The sequence below is a fragment of the Mastomys coucha genome, unplaced genomic scaffold (assembly GCF_008632895.1).
Source record: "Mastomys coucha isolate ucsf_1 unplaced genomic scaffold, UCSF_Mcou_1 pScaffold22, whole genome shotgun sequence".
NCBI classification, from domain to species: Eukaryota; Metazoa; Chordata; class Mammalia; order Rodentia; family Muridae; genus Mastomys; species Mastomys coucha.
The window spans coordinates 25,491,302-25,517,944 of record NW_022196905.1 but is presented as its reverse complement, the minus strand read 5'-3'; the positions used below and the strand labels follow the sequence as shown (position 1 = coordinate 25,517,944).

General features: G+C 47.1%; 2 protein-coding genes across 2 annotated transcripts in view; one reads left to right on the top strand and one right to left on the bottom strand.

The window, feature by feature from the left end:
* The window catches only part of LOC116069534 (cytochrome b-c1 complex subunit 9), a 16,735-nt gene extending 4,173 nt beyond the window's left edge, over positions 1-12,562 (bottom strand). Inside the window, exon 1 of the mRNA XM_031340266.1 lies at positions 12,290-12,562. The gene's annotated coding sequence lies outside the window, so the exon portion shown is untranslated. The remainder of the gene's footprint in view (positions 1-12,289) is intronic.
* The window catches only part of Zmat5 (zinc finger matrin-type 5), a 31,918-nt gene that overhangs the window by 1,826 nt on the left and 3,449 nt on the right, over positions 1-26,643 (top strand). The window contains exons 2-5 of the mRNA XM_031340264.1: positions 17,157-17,309; positions 20,402-20,464; positions 22,254-22,334; positions 24,138-24,249. Coding sequence (XP_031196124.1) covers positions 17,183-17,309; positions 20,402-20,464; positions 22,254-22,334; positions 24,138-24,249 — 383 coding nt within the window. The 5' untranslated portion in view covers positions 17,157-17,182. The remainder of the gene's footprint in view (positions 1-17,156; positions 17,310-20,401; positions 20,465-22,253; positions 22,335-24,137; positions 24,250-26,643) is intronic.

Genomic DNA, 26,643 nt, shown 5'->3' with positions numbered 1-26,643 from the left:
CAGGCTGGCCTCGAACTCAGAAATCCGCCTGCCTCTGCCTCCCAAGTGCTGGAATCAAAGGCGTGCGCTAATTACTTTTAACTCCTGGTGATCCTCTTTGTCTCTGCTATCTCTGGAAGGCTGAAATTATAGACAAGCACTATCATGCCTGGCCTGTAAATTGTGTTTAAAGATTTGCTTTTGAGGGGCTGGCGAGATGGCTCAGTGGGTAAGAGCACTGACTGCTCTTCCGAAGGTCCTGAGTTCAGGTCCCAGCAATCACATGGTGGCTTACAACCACCCGTAATGAGATCTGACGCCCTCTTCTGGTGCGTCTGAAGTCAGCTACTGTGTACTTACATATAATAAATAAATCTTAAAAAAAAGAAAAGAAAAGATTTGCTTTTGAGCCGGGCAGTGGTGGTGCACGCCTTTAATCCCAGCTCTTGGGAGGCAGAGGCAGGTGGATTTCTGAGTTCCAGGCCAACCAGGGCTACACAGAGAAACCCTGTCTCAAAAAAAAAAAAAAAAAAAAAAAAAAAAAAAACAAAACAACAACAATAACAACAACAAAAGATTTGTTTTTAGTTATTTTAAATTATGCATATGTGTGTGTGGGGTGAAGGGTTGACATATGCTCCTGAATGGCAGTACCCACAAAATCCAGAAGAGGGTATGGCATCCTCTGGAGCTGGAGTTGGAGGTTGTGAGCTATCAAATGGGGGTGCTAGGAACCAGACTCAGGTCTTCTGTTAAAGTATTCCATGCTCTTAACATGATCTCCAGCTCTATAAGTTGTGTTGCCTGTGAAGTAGAAATATCTAGAACAAACGGGCCTATGATTCTGAAGTTCAGAGGACCAGACTGAGCCTGGGATAAGGACTATAAAGTGGATATGATGGCACAGGACTCTGATCCTGGCACTTGGGAGGTGGAGGCTGGAATAGAAGTTCAAAGTTATCCTCTGCTATATAGTGTTTGAGACCAGCCTAGACTACATGAACCTCTTCCTCTTAATTAATTAATCAGTTAAAACTTAGAACTGATTTCTAGACCTACCAGGAAGTGGTGGGCCCGCAGGGAAAAACTACTTAAGCTTTGTTGTGCATCAACAAGAGACTTACAACAAATCAGTTTGGTTGATGGCAAGTTAGTTCAGAGGGCAGGGAATTAAAGGTGGGTCTTATTTTGACTTAACTTTTATATTTGAAAGATTATCTTTGAAAAAGATTTATTATTTTTATCTTGTGTGTGTGAGTTTCTCTATGTGTATGTGTATGTGTGTGTGTATGTGTGTGCACTACACTTATGCATTGTATCCCCTGGAGATAGAATTAATGGAGAATTGTGAGCTGCTATGTGGGTACTGGGGACCAAACCCAGGTCCTCTGCAAGAGGAACAAGTACTCTTAACCATCTCTCAAGCTTCAGTATTGTTGCTTTTACTATTTTGTTTTTGTTTCAAAACAGGGTTTCTCTATGTAGTTCTTGCTGTCCTGAAACTCACTTTGTAGACCAAACTGGCCTCAAATTACAGAGATCTGCCTGCTTCTGTGTCCCACATGCTAGGATTAAAGGCATGTGCTACCACCACTGGGCTCCATATTATTATTTTTGAGACAAGATTTTACTCTAGAATTCTGGCAGACCTTGCAGCAATTTACTTTGCTCTATAAACCATGTTGGCCTCTACCTCAGAGGTTGATGTGCTTCTGCCTCTTGTGTGCTGGGAGTAAAGCACACCCAGAGATCTTTCACTTGTTTAAATAGATTTGTGTGTTGAAATAGGTTTTCAACGTGTGGGTCAAGACTCCTTTGAATCAAATGACCTTTTCACAGGGGTTGCCTGAGACTGTTGGAAAGCATGGATATTTACATTATGACTCATAACAGTAACAAAATTACAGTTATGAAATAGCAATGAAAATAATTTTGTGCTTGGGGGTCAGCACAATATGAGGAGCTGTATTAAATGATCAGAGTGTTAGGAAGGATGAGAACCACTGACTAGGGTCTCTTCTACATAGCTCTGGCTGTCCCGGAACTCACTCTGTAGACCAGGGGCCTCATCTCACGGAGATCCATCTGCCTTTGCCTCCCTATTGCTAGGATTAAAGGCATGCACCATTATGCCTAGCTTTAATTTTATTTTTAAAAATTTTCAAGTTAAATTTTCAATTGTTAAGGGACTGGAGAGATGGCTCAGTGGTTAAGAGCACTGCCTGCTTTTCCAGAGGTCCTAGGTCCAATTCTCAGCAGCCACGTGGCAGCTCATTATTGTCTGTAGCCTCAGTTCCAGGAGATCTGACACCCTCATTTAGACATATGTGCAGGCAAAACACCAATACACATAAAATAAAAAATTTTAAACATAAAATAAAACATTATTTTTTTTTTTCATTTTAAACACTAGGCATGGTGACACATCCCTTTAATCCCAGTAACTGAGAGGTAGAGGAGGCATACCTCTATGAGGTTGAGGCTAGCCTGAGCTTACATAGCAAGTTCTAGACCAGTCAGGACTACAAAGTGAGACCCAGTCTTAATTGTTTTTTTTTTTTTTTTTAAGCCAGGTGGTAATGGCACACACACACACCTTTGATTCCCAGCACTTGGGAGGCAGAAGCAGGTAAATCTTTGAATTCCAGATCATCCTGGTCTACAGAGCTAGTTCCAGGACAGCCAGGGCTACACAGAGAAACCCTGTCCCTGGGAAAATGAATTTTTTATTTTTATTTTTATTTATTTTATTTTTTATTTTATTTTATTTTTTGGTTTTTTCAAGACAGGGTTTCTCTGTCTGCCCTGGCTGTCCTGGAACTCACTCTGTAGACCAGGCTAGCCTCAAACTCAGAAATCCACCTGCCTCTGCCTCCCAAGTGCTGGGATTAAAGGCCACCCCCACCCAGCTGAAAATGAATTTTTAAAAAAGATTTATTTTATTTATTTTATGTGTATGAGTACACTGTAGCTGTTCTGATGGCCGTGAGCCATCATGTGTGTGGCTGCTGGGAATTGAAGTCAGGACCTCTGTTGGCCTCCCTCTCTCTCCGACATAATTCACTGTAGCTGTCTTCAGACGCACCAGAAGAGGGCGTCATCTCATTGCAGGTGGTTGTGAGCCACCCTGTGGTTGCTGGGATCTGAACTCAGGACCTTTGGAAGAGCAGTCAGTGCTCTCACCCGCTGAGCCATCTCACCAGCCCAAAATTTTGTTTTTTAATGTAATTGTTGAGCCAGGCAGAGTGGAGCTTAGTTGTAATCCCTGCACTCTGGGAGGTTACAGCAGAAATAATGAAAGTTTGAGGGCACCCCTAGGCTATGGAGTGAGACTGTGTCTCAGTGGGGAAAAAAATCTTCAATGTTCTACATCAAATTTCAGGGAAATAAGAAAAACGACCTTAACTATTTTCTGATTAATTTTTGAACTCAAGTTGAATAAACTAAATTTCTCTAGACACTCAGCCCTACTTACCGTTTAATTACAATCCCTCAAACATTTAACTCCATTTATAATTTTCATATATTTGATTTTCTTTTTGAGTACTTGGGATGTATAACCTAACAAACTCAATTTCCCCGAGGATTCTTAGTTACCAACAAATCTAATTAATTAAGCTTATACTGAATTTAAATTTCTTGCAAACAATTCAGTAGTTTTTTAAATTGATGGTGGATAAGGATGGAATTCATAAATACATTTTCATACAAGCTTCTTATGTACTCTCACCCCTTCCCTTTCCTATTATTTCTGAACACACATATAGTCTTGCTTTTGCTTTCATACTTTATAAGCATATATAATTTTTATGTATATGTATAAAATCTAGGCCTTGCAGATGGAATATGATAATTGTTTTTCTGAGTCTGACTCATTTCCCTTAAAATGATGCTCTCAGTTGTATCCATCTCCCGTAAATGACATAATTTTGTTCTTTATGGTTACGTAAAATTCTGTCGTGTCTATGTCCCATTTCCTTAATCTACTTGTCTGCTGATGGGCACCTAGATTAATCCCATAGTGAGGCTGTTGTGACTAGCGGGGCAGTCCACATGTGTGTAGGTGTCTGTGGTGTGTTGATCTGTGTCTGTCAGGAATGACCCAAGAGCAGTATGGCTGAGCGTATGCTAACTGTATGTTAGTTTCGTGAGGAGCCATCACGCTGGCTTCTCCAGTGGCCAGGCTAATAACCACTCCTGCAGCAGTGTATAGAGCAGAGTTTGTTTCCTGAGGCAGCTCCCCAGCATTTGCTGTTTTCTTAATGACAGCTGTTCTGACGGGTAAGGTGGAACCACGCAGAACTTTCTGTTTTGAGAAAGGAGCTCTTCTCTGTGTAGCTCTGGGTGTCTGGGAACTCACTGTGTAGACCAGGCTAGCCTTAACCTCACAGAGATCCACCTGCCTCTGCCTCCTAAGTGCTGGGATTAAAAGCATATACCTCCATACCCAGCTTACTAGTTATTTTTAAAGATTTATTTACTTATTAGATGTAAATTCACTGTAGCTGACTTCAGACATCCCAGAAGAGATCATCAGATCTCATTTCGGATGGTTGTGAGCCACCATGTGGTTGCTGGGATTTGAACTCAGGACTTTCAGAAGAGCAGTCAGTGCTCTTAACTGCTGAGCCATCTCTCCAGCCCCCTTTACTATTTTTTTAATTAAATTTTTTTCACATAATCTATGTGAAAAATATATAATAATATGTCTATATATATAGTGGTGTTGTTTTGTTTTCTGAAACAGGGTTTCTCTGTGTAACAGCCCTGGCTGGCCTTGAACCATATAATATATTTAATCATTTTCACCCTCTCCCAGATCCTCCCCCACCTCCCTACCTATACAACTTTATCTTCTCTTTCTCTCTCCCCCTTCCACTCTCCCACTCCCCCTTCATTGGTTCAACTTTTTAAAAACTTAGAATACTGACAACAGGTTAAAGGCTCTGGAGCTGGGGGCTAACTCGGTTGATGGAGTGCTTACTTAACACAAACAAGGCCTAGGCTTTGATCTCCAGCATGGTGTAACCTGGGAGTGAGTTCTATGCACTTAACCAGTAACCTCAGCATTAAGAAAGTGGAGGCAGGAGGATCAGAAGTTCAAGGGCATCCTCAACTGCACAGAGAGGTTGAGACCAATTTGAGCTATGAAAGGCCCTGCTTTTTTAGCCCAGTAGGCTCCCATCCCACTCTGTCCTTCAGGTGATATAAAAATATAGGGGAAGAGGGGGTGGACCTTACAGTAGCATTTTTTAGCACCTTGGGTTACTCTAACACCTAGCCAGAGTTGCTAATCTCTTACCCTAAAGCCCTAAATCTAATATCAGTTGCTGACACACATCAGTCACCTAACTAGTATTTTAGCCTTAGATTTTTGTTCTGGTTTTGTTTTCCGAAGCGTGCTCTACCACTGCTCAGATGGCCTTAGATCTTAAGTCAGAGTTCCAGTGATCATCTGGCAGATATTTAGTATGTCAATTATTTTTAATGTTTAGAACATTTTTAAATACCCAGTTACACAGGTTTGTGCTGTGTTGTGTTTTGAGACATGGTCTGGCTTTTCAGTCCAGGCTGGCCAGGAAGTTGAGATCCTCCTACCTCAGCTTCCTGAATGCTGTTAACGGGGTTAACGGGTTACACAGATCATCCCTAGGGTCAGGATGAGCACAGCGACTCTGATTTTCTCTCCACCGCTTAATGTTTAAGCTCTTGGGATATGAGAAGAACTTGTTCAGTAAGGAAAAGTTCTCCAATTCTACAAATTGTGCTACGTATTGACTTAGAGCTACCCCTCTTCTGCCAGCTGAAGTATTGACGATCAGTCTCATTTCCAACTGGAACTCAAGTCCAACAGCCTGTGTTTAGTCAGAATGTTCCCAGCAAGGCTGCCTTCAGGACGCAGGGTGAAGTTTATTCTTCGGGGTTCTATTCTTACAGGGAATCTGGACTCATGGTTAAAATACACATCTCTAGGTCGTTTTCAGATCTGCTAAGTCAAAATTTCTGAGACTTGGACACTGGACACAGTTTTGAACAGGAACAGTAGGTGTTGAACCCAGAACCACTGTCCTAGCCAAGCAGTGTGTGAGTGTGGTGTTTGTGAGTGAGTGTGATGTTTGTGGTATGTAGAGGGGGGTGTCGGGGGTTGTGGTGTGTGTGTGAGCTATATGTATGAACAAATGCCAAGGTACATCTATGGAGGCCAGCGGCCAGCTGTATGGTATCTTCTTTCTACCTCTATGTGGATTCCAATGATTGAACTCAGGTCATCAGGCTTCTGTGAGGTGACCTTTACCCAGTGAGCCATCTCACCAGCTCAAGACTTCATTTTCAACAAGGTTCTCATGGAGGAGCCATAGACATCTTGATTTTGGAAGGGCTGGTCAGGGCAGGGTGTGTGAGGAAAGGGGCCTTGGCTACCAGTGAGGAAGTGAGATCTGACTTAGCACCAGCCATGGCAGGCAGGAGGCTGGACAGACACGGTCTGGAGTCCAATATTTAGTTCAGGAACCTCCTTCAGACTGTTTTCGTCTCTCCTATTTGGAAACTCCGGCCTCCTGAGACCTGTAACCATCTGATGAAAAACTGTCTGAGCTCAGAACCAGGCGCAGCCAACCTTCACTTGGGTTGCTAGGCCAGGTCTAGTTAAATCAGGGTTTGCATTGCCACTCACCTATGGGAGCTGAAGGAAATGTTTCTTCTGTCCCTTTCAGTATCCACCCAAGCTTTTATCCAGGTAAGCAAAGTCCTCCTAAGTGGGGAAGAGTCTCCTCGTCTGACAGATCTGAACCCAGAGCCTTGCATGTGCCAAGCAAATACTCTACTACTGAGCCACATCTCGGTTCCTACCTCAAAATATTAAAAATACATGCATGTCTGTGTTTTGCCTGCATGTATGCATATACGTATCTGTACTATATATGTGCTTGGTGCTGGTAGAAGTAAGAAGAGGACATTGGACTCAGTGGAACTGGAGGTAGGGATTGTTGTGAGAGACCATGTGGGTGCTGGGAACTGAACTCTGGCCCTCTGCAGGAGCAGCGAGTACTCTGAACTAAACCACTGAGCCATCTCTCCAGTCTTCTCCTTTTGCGGGACACAGGTTCACACTGTGAAGTCATGACTGGTTCAAACTCACAAAGGTTTACCTCTCCCTCCAGTGTGCTGGGATTAAAGGAATGACCATAGTCTGTACAGTCCTCACTTTTTAAAAAATGTTTGTTTGTTTGTTTGTTTATTATATGTAAGTATACTGTAGCTGTCTTCAGACACACCAGAAGAGGCCGTCAGATCTCATTACAGATGGTTGTAAGCCACCATGTGGTTGCTAGGATTTGAACTCAGGATCTTTGGAAGAGCAGTCAGTACTCTTAACCACTGAGCCATCTCTCAGCCCCAGTCCCCACTTTTTGAAGGGAATATTTTTAGTTTTAAGGGTTTTCAAATAACCTACATTAAATGTAGAGCTTCCTATAAGAATAGCAAATGAAAAATGAAAAATAAAACATGTATTTCCTGAGCCAGGGATAGCTATGTTGGTTCTAATCTCTGTATTCCTGTAGTGGAGAGTCTTTTTTTTTTTTTAAGATTTATTTAATTTTATGTGCATTGGTGTTTTGGCTGCATGTATGTCTGTGTGAGGGTGTCAGATCTGGAACTAGAATTGTAGACAGTTATAAGCTGCTGTGTGGGTGGTGGGAATTGAACCCAGGTCTTCTGGAAGAGCAGCTTGTGCTCTTAACTACTGAGCCATCTCTCCAACCTGGAGAGAATAGCCTTTACCTTGAGAAATGCTATCCTGTTGTATAGGTGAGTTGATAAACCATTTGTTTTCCACTTAACAATTGAGAGAACATTTGTTCAAGAATTTCCTTGAACTTTATTTGTATTTTTTGAGACGAGGTCTTGTGTGTCCTAGGCTGGCCTTAAATTCATTATGCACTGAAGGCCAGCTGTCTCCTCTTGTCTCCACCTACTATGCTGGCATTACAGGCATGAATCATGCACCACACCTAGCATTTATTGTGTTTTTGTGAGATTTTTTTTCTTTTCTTTTCTTTTTTTTTTTGTTTTTTGTTTTTTGTTTGTTTGATTGTTTTTTTGTTTTTTTGTTTTTGGAGACAGGGTTTTTTCTGTATAGCCTTGGCTGTCCTGGAACTTACTCTGTAGACCAGGCTGGCCTCAAACTCAGACATCCACCTGCCTCTGCCTCCCAAGTACTATGATTAAAAGCGTGCGCCACCACTGCCTGGCCTGTGAGATGGTCTTGCTGTTGCTCAGACTGGCCTTAAACTGCTGGGATCAATTGATTCTCTTATTGTCAAGTAGTTTAGTAACTGAAACCAACCATTGAAGTGTGGCTCACTCCCTGTTCACAATACTCCCAACAGTGGTCTCTGTATAGATCGTTTGGGGACCACAATGAGGGTAGAACTGTCACATCAGACTTTGTGCCTGAGCTCCTACCCACCCTACATGGAACAGCTTGCTTGGCATGTAGCTAGCAGTGGGTCCTACCAGCTATTCTTGGTGTTGCACAGTTAGATTTCAGTATCAGGATCAGCTTCATTGCAGTCACAAAATGCTGGAGAAGCCAGGTGTCGCCAACACCTTTATTCCAGCAGAGGTAGGCAGATCTCTGTGTGTTCCAGGCCACCCAGGACTTCATAGTGAGAGCCTGTCTCACAACAAACATCCTCCTGCAACCAAAAGTGCTTAAGATTTCAGACTTTGAATCTGAAAAGATGGCTTTGACATTCTGAGCATCATGTGTTCAATCTTGAGCGTTTTGGGTTTTTAGATTAGGTTGTTCAACCTGGGCCCTATGATTTTGAGGTCTTCTGTGTCTTGGAGGAATTCCCTGTTGGGTACAGGTGCCCAAAGGGATCCTGGGGCACAGAGCCACCCCCCAGCACATATGGGGTGGGTCCAGCGATTGTGAGAGCAGGGACTGTGGTAAGGTATGAACCTCTGCCTGGGAGGAAGGAAATGTCCATCACATGTGTGGCTGGTGAAAAAATAAGTGGAAAATGACTGAGGAAATATGACTCCTTAGGGCTGTGTGTGTTCGAGTGGGAGGGGCTTCTGATGCCATGACTCAATGTTTTAATTCTTTGTACCTGTGGGTTATTGCAGATTGTTAAATGTTTCTTTTGTTTGGCTTGATTTTTCACTTGTTTGGTTGGTTTTTTTGTTTTTTTTGTTTTGTTTTTTTTTGAGACAGGGTCTCTCTACATAGCCCTGGCTGTCCTGGAATTCACTATCAAGTCCATACTAGCCTTGAACTCATCGAGATCCTTCTGCCTCTGCCTCCCCAGTACTGGGATTAAAGGAGTACACCATAATACCCAGCTGTTTTTTTTTTTTTTTTTGAGACAAGGTCTTGGGCTGGAGAGATGGCTCAGCAGTTAAGAGCACTGACTGCTCTTCCAGGGGTCCTGAGTTTAATTCCCAGAAACCACATGGTGGCTCACAACCATCTGTAATAAGATCCGATGCCTTCCTCTGGTACATCCGAGGAGAACCACAATGTACTTACATATATAGAATAAATAAATCTTTAGAAGAAAATAAAAGAGACAGGGTCTTATTCTATCCTAACTGGTTTGGAACTCACTATGCAGAAGAGGCTGGTTTCAAACTCCCACAGATTCACTTGCCTTTGTCTCCAGCACATGCTACCAGGCATACCTACAACATATTTTTAGTACCTTGTGCTGTTTTGAGGGTCAGGAACTCGGGAGTAGCTTAGTTGGATGATTTCAGCTAGACTGTCAGCCAGGGTGTAGTCACATGGTTTCAGCCTGGGCTGGAGGATTGGCTGCCAGGAGGCACTTAGGAGTGGACAGGTAGGGTCTCAGCCCCTGACCACATAGGCTTCATTCTCAATACTGCTCACCGTGTGGTATATAACTACCCTCAGACCAGGTGACTGATTAGAGAGAGAGCCAAGATAGAGGCGGAGTTATAACGTCCTGGGAAGTGGCCTGTCACTTCTTGGTCACATAGACCAGTCCTGGCATAGCTACAGAAGGGACTGTACAAGCTGGAGAAGCCAAGAGGAAGAATCACAGGGGTGTAGAGTCTGGCTGCTCCTTCCTTGATGTGCCAAGCTCCCAGCATGTGACTGGTCCTCATAACCATCTCAGAAATAGTGTCATCAGCTCATTTCTGGGATGAATAAATACACAGCCCAGGGTAGTGCAGGTGGAGTTCAGGCTTCATGAGGGGTTTCAGGTGCTTTTCAAATGATGTTTCCTTTTGATGCCCTACTGTGTGTTCCTAGCTTGGAGCAGGTCAGCATTTGGCATTTTAAGTACAATTTCTTAATGTGTGTTACTTTCTAACTACTGTAAAAATAAGCCACCTTGAGTTAGGAATTGTCTTTGCTTAGGAACGAACCTTCAGGGTCAGTTAGAGTAGCCTGACTCTGTAGGCCCTTGCTCTCTCTGCTTCACTCTGTTGTGTGCCTGCTTAGATCCTGGCCCTCACCCAGACCACTGAGCTGGTAGGCCCCCAACAGCCTTGGCTTGCTGGGAATCAGATGATATACTTTATCCCAGGAGGCCAGCACAGGACCAAGGACTAGGTGAGAAAGTTGTGTGTACAATCAAGCATCGCAGTACCTAAAGTGCTCCTGTATACAGGCCCTCCTGACACTGACACTGTATACAGGCCCTCCTGACACTGACACTGTATACAGGCCCTCCTGACACTGACACTGTATACAGGCCCTCCTGACACTGACACTGTATACAGGCCCTCCTGACACTGACACTGTATACAGGCCCTCCTGACACTGTATACAGGCCCTCCTGACACTGACACTGTATACAAGCCCTCCTGACACTGTATACAGGCCCTCCTGACACTGACACTGTATACAAGCCCTCCTGACACTGTATACGGGCCCTCCTGATTGCTTGGCACTCCCTTTGGAGTAAGGTCTTGAGCATGCAACCTTGGACCATCCCCACAAACCAGTTGTTTTTTTTTCTTTCTTTCTTCTTGTTCCAACCACTTGCTCCAGCCCAGCTCACTGTGTCCCAAAGATTTATTTATTTATTATATGTAAGTACACTGTAGCTGTCTTCAGACACACCAGAAGAGGGCGTCAGATCTCATTATGGATGGTTGTGAGCCACCATGTGGTTGCTGGGATTTGAACTCAGGACCTCTGGAAGAGCAGTCAGTGTTCTTAAGTGCTGAGCCATCTCTCCAGCCCCACAAACCAGTTCTAACCCCATCAATTCCTGACAGCAGACGTGGCCCTGCGACCCATGGGCATGTGATAGAGCTGTGCTTTACTGTGTGCCTGAATTCCAGGGGTGTCATAATGAAAGAATAACAGGTGAGCTGGAGGCAAGGTGTAGTGAGCTCAAGTCCAGGATAATTATAGTCTACATACCAGCCACTGGCCGAGGCCAAACTGTTGACTTGTTTTAACCCCATGCCAAAGCCACCTCCACCCTCCAGATGCACACAGTGGGAGGAACTGTACTGATGAAGTGCAAGGGTCTGTCCTACTACAGCCTCCGAGGGGTACTTTGGTCTTGAAGCCTTCAGCACAGCATGGAAGGGACCCCAAGATGAGGCATGAGGCTCTCAACATTACTAGGTCCGAGCCTCCTGAGACATTGTTACTATCACTAGCAATAACTGTTGCCATTATTGTTAACTGCAGCTGTGAGCAGGTCAGAAATACTGAAGAGCTGTTCCTCATGAACAGAACAGACCCTCACTAAAGGACTTTCGTAAAGGTGAAACAAGAATGGAATCCAGGGCTGGGGATAAATAGCTCTGTTGTAGGATACTTGCCTGGTGTGCATGGGGCCCTGTGTTCAATCTTCAAAACACTGGATACTGAAGAGATGGTTGAGCCATGCAGAACACTAACTGCTCTTCTAGAGGACCCAGGTTCAGTTCCTAGCACTCATGTGGTGACTCAAAGCCATCTGTAACTCCAGTTCCAGGAGATCCAACACCTCTGGCCGCTGTGGGTACTGCATATGTGTGATATAATACATATATGCAGACAAAGCACTCAAACATATACAAATAAAGACAAAGTCCCCACCCACCCACCCTGAGACAGGGTTTTTCCTGAAACGAACTCTGTAACCAGGCTGGCCTCGAACACAGAAATCCGCCTGCCTCTGCCTCCCATGTGCTGGGATTAAAGGCATGTGCCACCACTGCCTGGCAAGAAAAAGGTTTTTAAAGAATGAAAGTGAGATACCAGCACGCCTGAATCAAAGTCTGAAGCTGTTTCCCTTCCCCCACCCCTCTGAGTGTTTTCCTTCTCCAGTACCTGTATGAGTAGAGGTTGGTCATTCGTGGAGCCTGGAGGACTGAAGCCAGGTACGACATAGCCAGCACAGGCTTAGGCACTCTGGGCAGCTGCACAACACAACAGGTCAGAGCTCTGCAAGGGTCAGGTCTTCTGTGGCAGGGCCCGGTGTAGTGAGAGTCCTACCTGCTTGGCTTTTCCAAAAGGAAAGGGAATGGCATCAAGCATGGTAGAGGGAGGGCCTGGCTCCGCACGCCACTCACTATGCAGGCACTCTGTTCTTGGCAGTTGGGAGCAGTAGTGGGTTAGACAGAGTTCTTTGCCCTTGAGCCTGTGTTCTATGGGGGGGAGGTGGCCCACAAGAGAATAACCCTGCATGAAGAATGAGCAATCAGCATCCTTTAGCAGTGAATTTGACTGCAGTTTTCAAAAAGTAGCCTTGTGTGGTGGCATAGGTGCACACCTTTAATCCTGGCACTTAGGAGGCAAAGGCAGATCTCTGAGTTTGAGGCTAACCTGGTCTACAAAGTGAGTTCTAGTACAACCAGGATTACACAGATAAACTGCATCTCAAAACACAAAGTACTGAATATATATATTTTTTGACATTCCCTAAACAATACAGTAAAATAACTGTATCCATAACATTTACATTTACTGGGTATTATAAATACTCTTGAGATGATTTAAAATATACAAGAAGCTATATGTGGGTTACATGCAAATTCTGTGGCATTTTATATAAAGGATAAGCCAATCAAGGTGATATCCATGAGGGTCCTGGAACTCATCGCTTGTGGATGCTGAAAGACTTAAGTAGCTTAGCTGTGGGACCCTGGTTTTATAGCTAAGGACACACTGAGTACATGAAATAACTTTGCAGAGGTCATTAGCATTAGAATCTACTGTATGGTCCCAGAGGGTGTCTCACGATCTTAAGCATTGTTCCTTAGCCATGAATAGGCCAGCCCTGACATCTGGTCAAATTCTGGGGATCCAGCAGATAGTGTGGTAGCCATGGACATGGTTCCTGGAGTGGGTTGGTGGTACCACCTGTGTTCCTGGTGGGGAATGGGGCTGGATCATTCTGTGTTCTAGACAGGGCCTAGCTCACACTGCTTAAGAGGAGGATGAATCACGGTGGAGAAGGCCAGCTTAGTCAGTACCCCATGCTGCTGCCGGTCCCCATCATAGACACTCCAGCTGTCTCCCTTCTGATAGCTCAGGGTCAAGAAGCACCATGGTGCAGGGTGTGCTCTGTCCAAGGACACCTGGCTGTGGCATGAATGTTTCTGTTTACAGTGTGGTAAGATGCTGTACCTGGCTAAGAGGTTCTGCAGGCTTCCCCTTATGTTCCCAAGCCCTTAGTGGGAGGCAGTTGGATCAGGAGCCTAGAACTTCTTGTCTGGAGAAGTCACCTTGCTAAAAGCCAGCTCCTGCCAACAAATGGCTTTGAGCACCTGGCTGTGGGGACAAGCCTGAGAGAGAAGTGAAAAGCACTAGCGTCTGATGTTCCCCCTGGGCAGTGAAGGCTGTGGGCAAGTGTAGTGTGGGAGTCTGGTCTGTCGGGCTGGGGGTCCAGGCCCACTGCTGCCTTCTGTGCTGTGTGTGGACTTTAGTAGCTCTCTGGTTCTCTCTTAGACTCACTTGGCTTATCTGGAATGTAAACTGGCTAATTCAAGGGGTCACTCGAACACTGATAATCCTGTTTCAGCAGGCCAGTAATAATGATAGCATTGACAGGCAGGGTTTTATGAGGGTTTCTATGGATTTGGTGCTGTGTGTGGTACAAACATGAATGCTCTGATGCTCACAGCTACCTACGGGCCACTCCTAACGTCCCTACTTGCACAGGGAACAGAGTCAGAAGTCCAGTGACTGTTCAGACCAGAGCTAGAAAGCAGTAGCCCTGAATTTAAATTTAGACTTGAACTCTGGAGCCCAGCTCTTACCCCTTGCCCCACATAACCTTCTTAGAAACTAGGATAACAGGGCTTGGGGCTCAGTGCCATCCTAACAGTGACAAATGAATAAATGTCACTGCTGTGGGTACCTTCCTATCTCACCAACAGATATTAGACTACAGAAGTCCTTAGAGATCACTTGGTTTGACCACCCTCCTGCCACTGCGCAATGGGATCCTAAGAGGGCAAGTGACAGCCCCAGCTTCACCTGACACAGCTGTCCACTTGTCTGGAGGAGCTGGAGGAGGGTATAGGTGGTCAGCTCCAGCTCCTTGCTGAGGTTCATGAAGGAGGTTTGCTACCATGTATATGTGTATGGGAGAGGAGTCACATAAACAGAGCTCAGCCCCACTGGGGCTTATTTGGTTTCTAGTGTGGCTGAACAGGCAGGCAGAGAGGCATGTGGCCTAGATTTCCTCCTGGGCTAGTGTTTGCAATGGTATAAATAGAGGCTTCCCTACTCTAAAACATGTTGTGTGACCAGGGCATATCATGGTGCCTCTTTAATCCTCAGTGTCTCACTCATAAGTAGGTTTTAGTGCATATGTTTTGGGTTTCAAAGGGGCCAGCATAGTATCGGGGTGTGGTGAGTGAATGATACAGTGTCGGCATGATTTGGTGGAGACTTCAGTGGTTAGTGCAGACCCAGCTCAGCTACCTTCTCGTGGGTGGGGTGACCTTGACTGAGTTAGTATACCTTTGGGGCCTCAGTGCCCTTGTACTGAAGTCCCATGGCATCCCTTGCAGGCCATGCCAAGGGTGCATGCACGTAGAGGATGCATGTAAAGCTCTTAGCTCAGAACCACGGGTCTAGTAACACCCCGAGCACCTGCCTGACACGAAGCATGAGTGTTAGCTTCAGTTCCTAATCCTTTTACTTATGGTGCTAGTGACTGAACCCATCGTCACATGCTCACTAGGCCAGTGCTCTGCCACTGAGCTGCAGCCTAGCCTCAAGATGCAAATGTGCATGCGCGCATTTCTCTGTACTGCTCCTGAAACAAAGCTGATCATTCCCATCCACTGCCTCATAATCGCCCTGTAAAATACATGGGCCAAGAAGGGACAGTGACTCGCACAAGCTCACACAGCTGGTTTCTCAGTCCAGCTCAGTCTGTTGCAAAGCCACTGCTCCACTTCACCTCAGTCTCCCAGAGGGATACCTTCCTCCGCCCCTCCTTTTCCCATTACTCTCCAGAGCCAGCAGCTCCTTGGAGCTTCAAGCCTCGTGAATGGCTTGGTTAAGCACTCGGCCGTTAAGCGTTCATCTCTTACAATTTCAATCCAATTCCTATAAGTTTATTGGCAAGACGGGGTGCATTAGAGCTGCCAAATTTAATAGATCAAATCCTCACGTCTGGGATGCAGTTTCTCGGAAGTAATGGGAGAAGAGAGGTTTTATACGTTTTCATTTGGAATGACTAGCCGTTCCTGATCCCATTACAGCCCCTGACTTAATAGCTGCCATCCCTGTCTGCTGCAGGAGCAACTTTCTCCATCAGCCTGCTTGGCTGCCTGAACCATCCAGGGCAATTGTTTGTCTCTCCTTCTCTCCCCAGTCCCTCCCTCCTGAGGTGTGTTCCCCCATCTGTTTGCTCTGTGAATTGGCTCCCAGAGTCAGCCTTGTTTGCCAGGTACTTGGCAGTCTGGAGCTTTGGCTACTACTCCAGGCAGCTACCTTGTAACCTCAGGGAAGTCATTTCCATCATTCTGGGGGCCTCAGGACCCTGCTCTGTTGTGTGAGGTTGCTCTAGCTTCTGTCTTTGCGGGTCCCTCTGGATGGCTCCCAGTGTGCTGCCAAGACCCAAGTCTTGGCTGTGAGAGGGACAGACTCACTACCCACCTTGGGCTCCAGACTCCTGGCATGGGAATGGTAGCTGAGGGAGCTGTTGCTGAGGCCCCGAAGACATTTCTGTCTGGTGCTGCCTGGGAACCTCCTCCCCCAGGATTCAGTAGTTCTCCTCAGGAAGCTGTCAGCACCTGCTGTGGAACTCTCCGGCTTCCCTGAGCATTGAGCTAGCTGTAGGAGGGAGGACACTTGGTAACAGAATATTTAGGGGACCTGAATGCGCTTCCTGCTTACCAGCTGTGTGATGTTAGGCAAATCACTTCCTCCCTCGGAATCCCTGTTGTCCCAAAGAGAACATGGTAACTCATTAATTCATTCTGCAAAGGCTTGATTGTCTACTCTATTCCAAGTACTGTTAAGGTGCTCAGGCACCTCAGAAACAGCAAACTATACTTGCCTTTGTGGATTTATATTCTTGTTGGAGAAGAAAGACAGTAACATACCAAGTGATTTATTGCTTTAAAGGAGATAAGTGCTGTGAGGGAAAATAAAACAGGGAGTGGCGAGAACTGAAGAGGATCCTGTGTGCTCAGATACAATGGTCGAGTTCAGATACAGTAGTCATGGTAGATTACTAAGAAGGTAGCATTTGAGCAAAGATCAAAGGACTGAGTGTCCATGGGTGACAGTATCTGAGGGACAGCATCAGGCCCAAGGGCAGCAAGTACAAACACAAGAAGGCAACCAAATGTCTGGCACGTGAGAGGAGCAGAGAGAGGGCCTAAACAGGAGAGAATACAGAGGAGGTCCCAGGTGTGACAGGGACACAGGAGGGTAGCCAGAGGGCTCACGATGATGGTCCTCCAGTGTATCCACTATTTAATTACCTAGAAACTTAAAGAAATAAACCTCAAGACTTGGGGCCTCATACTCTGAAGCTTTAGCTGGGTTGGTCCGTGTTGTGGACTGCAGCAGACGTGTAAGGTCCCTATGCCACGGGGCTTGTTACTCCTAATTGTCAACCCTGCAGACTCCACAAGAAGCAGACCTGGCATGTAGTGCTCAGCTGAGGGCCCTGTGCCCAGAGCTTTGGTTCGTGAAGTTTTCTTCAATAGCCTGATCACATGTTTTGCAGGGGCCCCAGCATATGTGGATGTGGCCATGGGGAAGCGGTACTTCTGTGATTACTGTGACCGATCCTTCCAGGACAACCTCCACAACCGAAAGAAGCACCTGAATGGGCTGCAGCACCTCAAGGCCAAGAAAGTGTGGTACGACATGTTCCGAGGTGCGTGCTGCTCGGGGCGTGGGGCCCGCTCCTGAGGCCTGCACCCAACCTTCCACCAGACAAGGAAACTCCAGGGACAGTCTGGGATGGACTGGTGTTCTTACATTTATTTTTATTTTTTAAAGATTTACTTATTATTATAAATGAGTATACAAAAGAGGGTATCAGATTTCATTATGGGTGGTTGTGAGCCACCATGTGGTTGCTGGGATTTGAACTCACGACCTTTGGGAGAACAGTCAGTGCTCTTACCCGCTGAGCCATCTCACCAGCCCCCTTACATTTATTTTTATCTTATGTATATAAGTGTTTGCTTGCATGTGTGCTTGGTGCCTGTGGAAATCAGAAGAAGGTGTCAAATGCTCTGTTATGGACAGTTGGGAACACCATAGAGATGCTGTAAACTGAACCCAGGTCATCTGCGGACCCTGAGAGGCACTGTGCATGTCACCCAGAGCTGAGGCTTCACTCAGCACTGTCCTGTCCCTTCAGACAAATCCATGCACCCTCCAGCAACTGGTGTGCCATGGGCCATGGTTAGGACAGGCACAGGCCCTGAAGACCTGTCAGTCACTGACAACAAACATGAGCCTAACTCCGTTGTACGTAAAACAGACACAGCAATAGGGGAATGAATGCAGTAGTCCCATTGTGACTAGCACAGAAGGGTCTATTAAGAAGGAATGGTGTCTGTATGTCCCAACATTGACCTCAGGCTCTTTGTCTCATGAGCTCGGTGAGTGCCTAGTAGTATTGAGCTCACAGCCAGCCTTTGAAGGTTCAGAGGTGGATAAAGCAGGGCTCTCCTTTCACGCTGTGTTGTATAAGTTACTTATTTCATTTATTTGTGTGTTTGTGAGTGCACATGTGTGGACAACTTGTGAGAATCAGTTTTATTCTACCATGTGAGTTCTAGGTCTGGAACTCAAGTCTTTTTTTTTTTTCCTCCTTTGGTTTTTCAAGACAGGGTTTCTCTGTAAAGCTCTGGCTGTCCTGGAACTCACTCTGTAGACCAGGCTGGCCTTGAACTCAGAAATCCACCTGCTTCTGCCTCCCAGGTGCCAGGATTAAAGATGTGCACCACCATTGCCCAGCTTGGAACTCAAGTCTTTAGACTAGGCAGCAAGCACCTTTATCTGCTGAGCCATCTCAAGGGCCCTGTGCTCTTTCCTGCAGGGTGTTTGGGCAAAGTCCTTGGCTTGCTTTGGCTTCTGTGCTCTGCTGGTGTTCCCTTCCTGCCCTGCATCTCCTCTCAGTGGACTTGCCCATCCCACTGTCCTCCCATATCAGGGCAGGCCCTGAATCTCAGAACTGAAGTCAGACTGCAAATCCTCAGGCAGAGCCAGGTTGTCTGGTGACAGGTTCACCACTTACTGCCATGACACCCATGGATAGTAGTGCAGCTGTGGACTGGAAGACAGGGCAGGGTCTCACTTGATCTGCACTTAAATCCACAGCCTGGCACAGTGCCTGGGACATAAGAAGGATGTGCTAAGTGATGCTTCAGAGACAAAGGGCTAAATGCTCAAACAAGCATAGGGCCCCAGAGGCAGCTGGGGTTTGGAAAGGTGAAGCCAGAAAGACTGATATTTCAGGTCACAAAGAGCATCACATGTCAAGTGGAGGAGCAAGGCTCCTCTGTAGGGCCTGGGCTGCTGCAGGGGTTCAGTTTGGAGTCTTTCAGAGGCACTAAGGAATTGTTAGCAATCATAATGACTCTCCTCTTGGAGGAATTAAAACAGAACTGGAAAATGTGCACATGTTGTATAATCCTAGCACCCGGGAGGCTGAGGCAGGAGAGTAAAGACTTTGAGGTAGCCAGAACAATACAGTGAGTCCAAAGTCAGCCAGGGTTTCGTAGCGAGATCGTGTCCAAAGATGGAAAAACATACAGATGAGCCCGAGACTCACACCTGGCGATGCAGGCCTGTAATCGTGGCCAGGTGTCCAGCCCACCTTTCCTCTTGTCCAGGGTGGGTAGAAGGGCCTCTGAGCTCAGGCCTTCCTACTTTTTTCAGAATTTTTGATTGTTTTGCAACAGGATCTTGCTGTGCTGGGTGCATACCTTTAATCCCAGCAAGAGACAAGGGAATCTCTGAGTTCAAGGACAGCCAGGGCTACACAGAGAAATCCTGTCTTGAAAAAACAAAAGAAGAAGAAAGAAAGAAAAGAAAGGATTTGGCTATTCGGCCTAAGCTGATCTTGATTGAACTCCTGTTCTCAAACAGTCCTTTGTCACCTTCCGAGTATCAAGGACTATGGGTGTGCACCACCATGCCTGGCCTACTCACAGAGTTTTGACCGATTGGTACTTTTCCTGCTAAGAAGCACACAAATTTAAAACCATAACTGTACAATGAGAATAAAGAGAGAAGAAATTAGAAGCCAGAGTTAAACAAGCATCCAGAATAACGGCTGGGAAGTCTTGTGTGGGCCGTGGCTGGTGTGGCTTTGAGTCTCCACCACTGATGCTAGGAGAAATGAAGAGTGGGGTCACAGCTCCCCTCTGCATGCCATCCCTAGGCCCCGGCTCTGGGAGCCATCCCTAGACCCCAGTGGAATTGGGGAGGAAGGAAGGAAGAACCGTCCTGTGTATCAGGATGTTGACAAAAGTTTTTCATGTTGAAAAACTATGTGTCACTTAATAACAAGGACACATTGTTATGTAGCTACCACCAACTAGAAGAGTCATGACACCACTAGGTGATAGGTCACCATTGTACGTGTGTTCTGCCATGGAGCAGGACATGTGTGTGCTCTGTGACTGTGCTCACAGGCTTGCAGGAAGTATACAGAAGTTCTGTGGTGCTAAATTTTTCAAATTTCCCTGTCCAAACCCATTGTACAGACAACCTGCAGCCCAGAGCCTCTAGCCTCAAACCGCCTCATGGTCTTAGCTGGTCCCGAGGGGTATAGGGAGTGGAGGTCACCTCAGTTTAAACCCCTCTGTCCAACTCCACCACTGTGTCCAACCCCAGCTTCCACTCCTCCATGGGTAGAGAGCTCTCTTCTTAGGGTTGTGTACCACTGATATCACACCCCCAGACTCTACCTCCTGCATGGAATCACCTGAATCCAGCCTTCTCTTCCAGATGCAGCCGCCATCTTGCTGGATGAACAGAACAAGCGACCCTGCAGGAAATTCCTGCTGACAGGTAAGTGCTCCCACTCAGCTCTGGTCCTGACAGAAAAGCAGCATCTTGTCTGGCCCGCGTGGCACCCAGTAGTGTCTCCTCCAGTCCCTACTGCCATCCTGAACCACTTCTGGTGTTGACTTTATCTGACTGACCAGTTGAAACATCTCTAGGAATGTCTTCTCACCTAGAGAGACCCTCAGATGTCCAATACGATCCTATCGGCTTACTCAGAATAAGAAGCCAGGGAAGACTACTGAGGTCAACTTAGCCAGGGAGCCTGATCTCCTGTGTCCTCCTTCCCAGCAGGCAGAGCAGAGATAGGAACAGGTCTAGAATTTCAAGTTTAGAGTCGGAACCATGTGTGCTAGGTGTTCCTTTCAGGGCCTAAGCTCCTAAGAAAATGAGCGTAGGATTGGTGTAGTGGTGCTGGCCCATTTTCCCTTGGGAAGTGAAGCCATGAGCATTAAGAATTCAAGCTCCTGGGGCTGGCGAGATGGCTTAGTGGGTGGGAGCACTGACTGCTCTTCCAGGAGTCCTGGGTTCAAATCCCAGAAACCACATGGTGGCTTACAACCATCTGTTATGAGACTTGATGCCCTCTCTCTGCTGGTGCGTCTGAAGTCAGGTACAGTGTACTTATATATAATAATAAATAAATAAATATTAAAAAAAAAATTCAAGCTTCTCCTGGCTCTGTGCTTCTGCCAGGACCATGGTGGTGCATGCCTTTAATCCCAGCACTTGGGAGGCAGAGGCAGGCAGATTTCTAAGTTTGAGGCCAGCCTGGTCTACAGAGTGAGTTCCAGGACAGCCAGGGGCTACACAGAGAAACCCTGTCTCAAAAAAAAAAAAAAAAAAAAAAAAAAAAAAAACACACACACACACAAAGAATTAAAGCCCAGTCAAGGCTATGTAGCAAGCCCTGTGTTTAGAAAAAAAGAATGTATATTTCAAAAAAGAAATAAAGGTATCAGTAACTAATGGAAGCAAAGACACAGTTAGGGATGGAAAGTCAGGTGATTGTGGAATGACTACCCTAAGGGATTGTCCCTGAGCTTCCTGGCAACCAAAGATGGAAACCACAAGGACTTACATCGTGTATACAGGTGCTTACTGTGGGGAGGCACTGCTGTTGGACTAGTCTGGGCAAATTGCCAGACTCCCCTCAAGAGGCAGTGCTTCCTGACCAGTGACCACCAGGCCTGCGGGTCAGACCTTCTTCCCTCTATAGACTTGGCCTCGGTCTGTGTGTGTGCTGGTAGTTATCCTAGCTGAGGACACCACTGGTCTGTCATTTCCAACGACATACTTTAGATTCCTTGATCGATAACGGGAAAGCCATCCAAACATTGGCCTCCCCTTGGCAAAGATGCCCCCAGGTCTCTGAGGAGCAGTCCAGCTGCTGGTGCAAGCTAAGTGAGCTGGCAAAGCGCCAGATAGGGACGCCAGCGTGTACGGTGGCCTAGGCGAGAGAAGCATGAGCCCCTCGGGAACCCACGTGCAGCTCGCTGAGCCCCACGGATACTAGCCCCATAGCATGGGCTGGCGATGAGGATGGCCTGCTCATCCTGTGTGGCCCAGCACTGACAAGCTTCAGCTGGACTCTCTCTCACGGAGTCCTGATGCTTGATGGGCCAGACTGCTGAGTGGGATTAGAGCTAGAGAGAGTCTGGAGTTTCTGTTCCAGACTGGGGCTGCTACTCTAGATCCTAAAATCCTGCCCTAAAACTCTGAGACCTGTCTGTCAGAGTGCCCTCAGCTGCAGCAGAGCCTTCCTGAGCAGAGAGTAACTGTCTTCCCATTGCAGGCCAGTGCGACTTTGGCTCCAACTGCAGATTTTCCCACATGTCCGAACAAGATCTGCAAGAGCTGAGCATCCAGGTGGAGGGTACGCAGAGGTGAAGCAGGATTGACAGGTGGGGATGGGAGGGGCTCTAACACCAGGAAGCTGCTCCGTGCCACCCCGCGTTCTCCTTTACTGGCATTACTGTGTGAGTAAGCAAGGACTGCCCAGGCTGATGGCGAATCCCCGAACCTTCCAATTGGGTGGGTGTCAGGAACAGGGCTGTGTCCCTTGGAAACGAAGCACACGTGGCTTCTTCCCAGGACCCTGAAGGTATGTCCTCGGCTCACCTTCTGCCTGCTGCTAGTGTCTGTTGTCCCCATGCTTACCTCCCTCCCCTCTCCTCCCTTCCCCCTCCCTCTCTCCTGCAGTCAGGCAACACTGGAGTCCTTATTCAGCACCAGGCAAGTACCCTACAACCTATGAGGACAAAGTCTGCAAAAAATACTTCCCTACTGGGCTTGGTGACACAAGTAATCTCAAACTTGAAAGGTGGAGGCAGGAGGATCTGGAATTTAAGGTTGACCTCCTGAACTTGAACTACATATCTAGTTCAAGCCTGAATACCTGAGACCTGCCTCCCATGCCCTGCCCCCCAAACAAAAGAAAGCAAGGCCTGTGCTGTGAGGTTCCTGGTTATTGTGACTTTTGTGAGAGCTGGCACATCTGCCTCTGAATTCACTGCTCATTCCCAATTACAGACCAGGAGGTTCCCCTTGGGTGCTCCTCGCTGTCACCTGTAGCACCTTTTTGAACAGGTGGAGAAAATGAACCAGCTCTCAGGCGAAGGGCCTGCAGGCTGGCACCACGTAGAGTTTCCAGGAGCTTCCCCCCAAGCCCCCGGGGCAGATGTGAGGCCTCATGGGGCAGCCAGAGTCCTGCCAGTTGCAGGCTCCAGCTCTTGGCTCCATGTGTGCTCACAGTGGAGGGAACACAGGCCTAAGGCCTTGAGCTGAGCAGGAGGCAGGGTTCAGTGGAATCAGAGCCAGGAGGAGGCCTGGGGCAGCTGACAGTTTAAGTGCTTCTGGTTCCATCAGCTCCTCTGTAACCTTGGCATCTGAGTAATGGTGAAGATGAGTGAGAGGATGCCTATGCAATGTCGGTGCAGAGCCTGCTCCTGAGTCAATACAGTTCCACCAGTTTATTTTTCCCTGGCTCAAGATGCCCCTCCCCCACCCCCATCCCACAGGGCTGGAGAAGTGGCTCAGAGGTTAAGAGACACTGGCTGCTCTTCCAGAGGTCCTGAGTTTCAATTCCTAGCAACCATCTGTAATGAGATCCAGTGCATTCTTCTGGTGTGTCTGAAGAGAGCAACAGTGTACTCACATACATGAAATAAAAAGACCCCACCCCACACTGCTCAGAGCCCGACTCCCTGGCTCTCACCCAGCATGCATGAGTTCTTTCCACTCGTTGCTTGTTTTCTAGTACAGTGAGGAGAAAAACCAGGAAACCAAGACTTATTACCTTGCCTAGAGTCAGAGACCTGGCAGGTACAACCCCATCTTACAGTCCACATTGCATCCCCAACTTAAACCCCTCTTGAGAGTGAAACTCTGTATTCATTGTCCTTCTTCTAGCTCCCAAGGCTTGGAGATAGCCAGCCGGTCTCTGACAGAGAACAGAGCGAGGCTTAGATCACTAAGTCATTGTGCACAGAGGAGCTGGGGAGCTGGTGGAAGGAAGGGGACAAACCTGTGGCTCTGATCCTGACCTACTGGCCCACTTCCTCCTGATAGACTAGTACATCATTCCAGGGCTTTTCCAGCACCTGCCGCTCTGTGGAAGAGTGAGATTCAGGCCAGCAGGGTTGTCCCTCATCCTTCCTTGTCACTCTGTTCTCCACAGAGGAGAGGCGGGCCAAAGAATGGCCACTGGAGACTGCTGAGCTTCCTGAGGGCCACCTGGAGGACTGGCTGGAGAAGAGAGCTAAGAGGCTAAGCTCAGCCCCAAGCAGCAGGTAAGGGCAGTAAGATTATCCTTTCTTTCCCTCTGGGAGCTGCCTGAGGCATCTATATGAACTGCCCGGGCCCAGGGACCAACCGTGAACCTCCACTACGGAGTTTCCTGAAAAGAGGTGTGACTCCCCCCTTGGCCATGACTAAAGGTCAGGACCTCACCTGTGGCAGCCAAGCTCCATATGTACCTGGCTTACGGTGCCCTATAGGGCTCTGTAGAAGCAGAGACTCGAAGAGACAACAAGGTCATTATCCCTCTGCATCCCTGGGACTCGGGATGCTTTGAAGTAGACATCCTCTCTTCTTACACCAGGATGTGCTGAGCCAGGAACTACTGAAGTATGGCCGTGTGTTCTCTCCTCTCTTTGGAGAGTCAGGATGCAACCCACATTTCACGTCATCAGACAGATGCACAGGGAGCGGGTAGGAGCTCTGCAGCCACATGGGATCAACAAGGCCAGGGCAGAGGAGGAAGAAGGGCGAAGCTGCGTGTGGCTTTGTACTTGCTGCTCCTGATTGTCAGACTCTGTATCTCTGTGGCCCCAAGGGACAGTGACTTAGCTATGGTGAGGGTGTCTGTCAAACACTCCGTGGAACTAAAACTTCCTCCAGGCTCTGCCTCAGGCTCAATGTTGAGCCTCTTATCCCAGAGGAAAGGGATTAGTATTGTTATTTAATTCTGTTTTTCAACATTTATTTGGGAGAAGGTATGCACATATACACATACAGGTGGGTCAGAGGATGACTTTCCGGAGTCATTTCTCTCTTCCCACAAAGCAGCACCATGTAGGTTCCGGATCTTGCATCTTGGCTGCAGCGCCTTCATCTGCGGAGCTTTCTCCAGCCCCTGCTATGGCATAGGCCTGCTCTGTATTTTATCTTTAAAAAAAAAAAAAACAGGGCTGGCGAGATGGCTCAGTGGGTAAGAGCACTGACTGCTCTTCCTAAGATCCTGAGTTCAAATCCCAGCAACCACACGGTGGCTCACAACCACCTGTAATGAGATCTGATGCCCTCTTCTGGTGTGTTTGAAGACAACTACGGTGTACTTATGTATAATAATAAATAAATCTTTGAAAAAATAATAATTAAAAAAAAAAACCACCAAGCAGTGGTGGTGCACACCTTTAATCCCAGCACTTGGGAGGCAGAGGCAGGCAGATTCTGAGTTCAAGGCCAGCCTGGTCTACAGAGTGAGTTCCAGGACAGCCAGGGCTACACAGAGAAACCCTGTCTTGGAAAACCAAAAAACCAAAACTAAAACCAGTGGCTTCATTGTTTATGAGAATGGGTGTTTTGCCTGCCTATCTGTCTGTGCACTGTGTGCATGCAGTGCCTGTGGAGACCAGAAGAGGGCATCATGTCCCCGGGAACTGGAGTTAGAGATAGTTGTGAGCTGCCATGTTGAGGCTGGAAATCAAATCTAGATCATCTAGAAGAGTACCCAGTGCTCTCAACTTCTGTTTACTTTTAAACCTGTGCCCTGTATCTGTATCCCCACTTAAAATATATATAGTACAGAGCTGGAGAGATGGCTCAGTGGTTAAGAGTACTGACTGTTCTTCCAGAGGTCCTGAGTTCAATTTCCTAGCACCCACATGGTGGCTCACAACCATCAGTAGTGGGATCTGATGCCCTCTCTGGCACACAGGTAAACATGCAGATAGAACACTCATACATAAAATAAATAAATAATCTTTAAAAATATATACATACATACATACATACATATAAAGTACAACCAGATAGTGGTGGGACACATCTATAATCCCAGCACTTGGGAGGCAGAGGCAGGCCTCGTCTATAGAGTGAGTTCTAAGACAGCAAGGCTACATGGAGAAACCTATCTTAAATAGCAAACACACAAAAACCAAATTACACACACACACACACACACACACACACACACACACACACACACACACTACAGATATAACTTAAACAGAATATGACACCCCTTTCTTTTGGACTCGTTTAAAGGGATGTAGTTTTGAACATTGTCTAGGAATGTAGGTTCCTTCCGCTATGTAAGGGGGTTCATGCTAGTCAGAGCCACGGGTGTTCATTCTGAGCCCACCGTAAGGATCTGTCTGGGCTCCCCACTTGCTAACTGTGAGGTGTTGCCTGCTTACTCCACTGTTCTGCCTCAGCAGTCTCCTTCCCTGGGAGTGAGTGACAGCCTAGGCACCCAGGGGTGGTGAGAAGAGTTCAGGAAGATTGTGTCTCAGGCCTTGAGCGAGACATAAGCAGACAGCAAGTGTACAGTGCCTGCCTGAGTGCAGACAGGCATTCTCAGTGTGGATGTGGGTGCAGGGGGATTGGGGGGGGGCGGTGGCACAGGGGAAATGAGAAGGATCGACTAGCCCAAGCCACTGCTCCAAGTCGTGGCCACACGA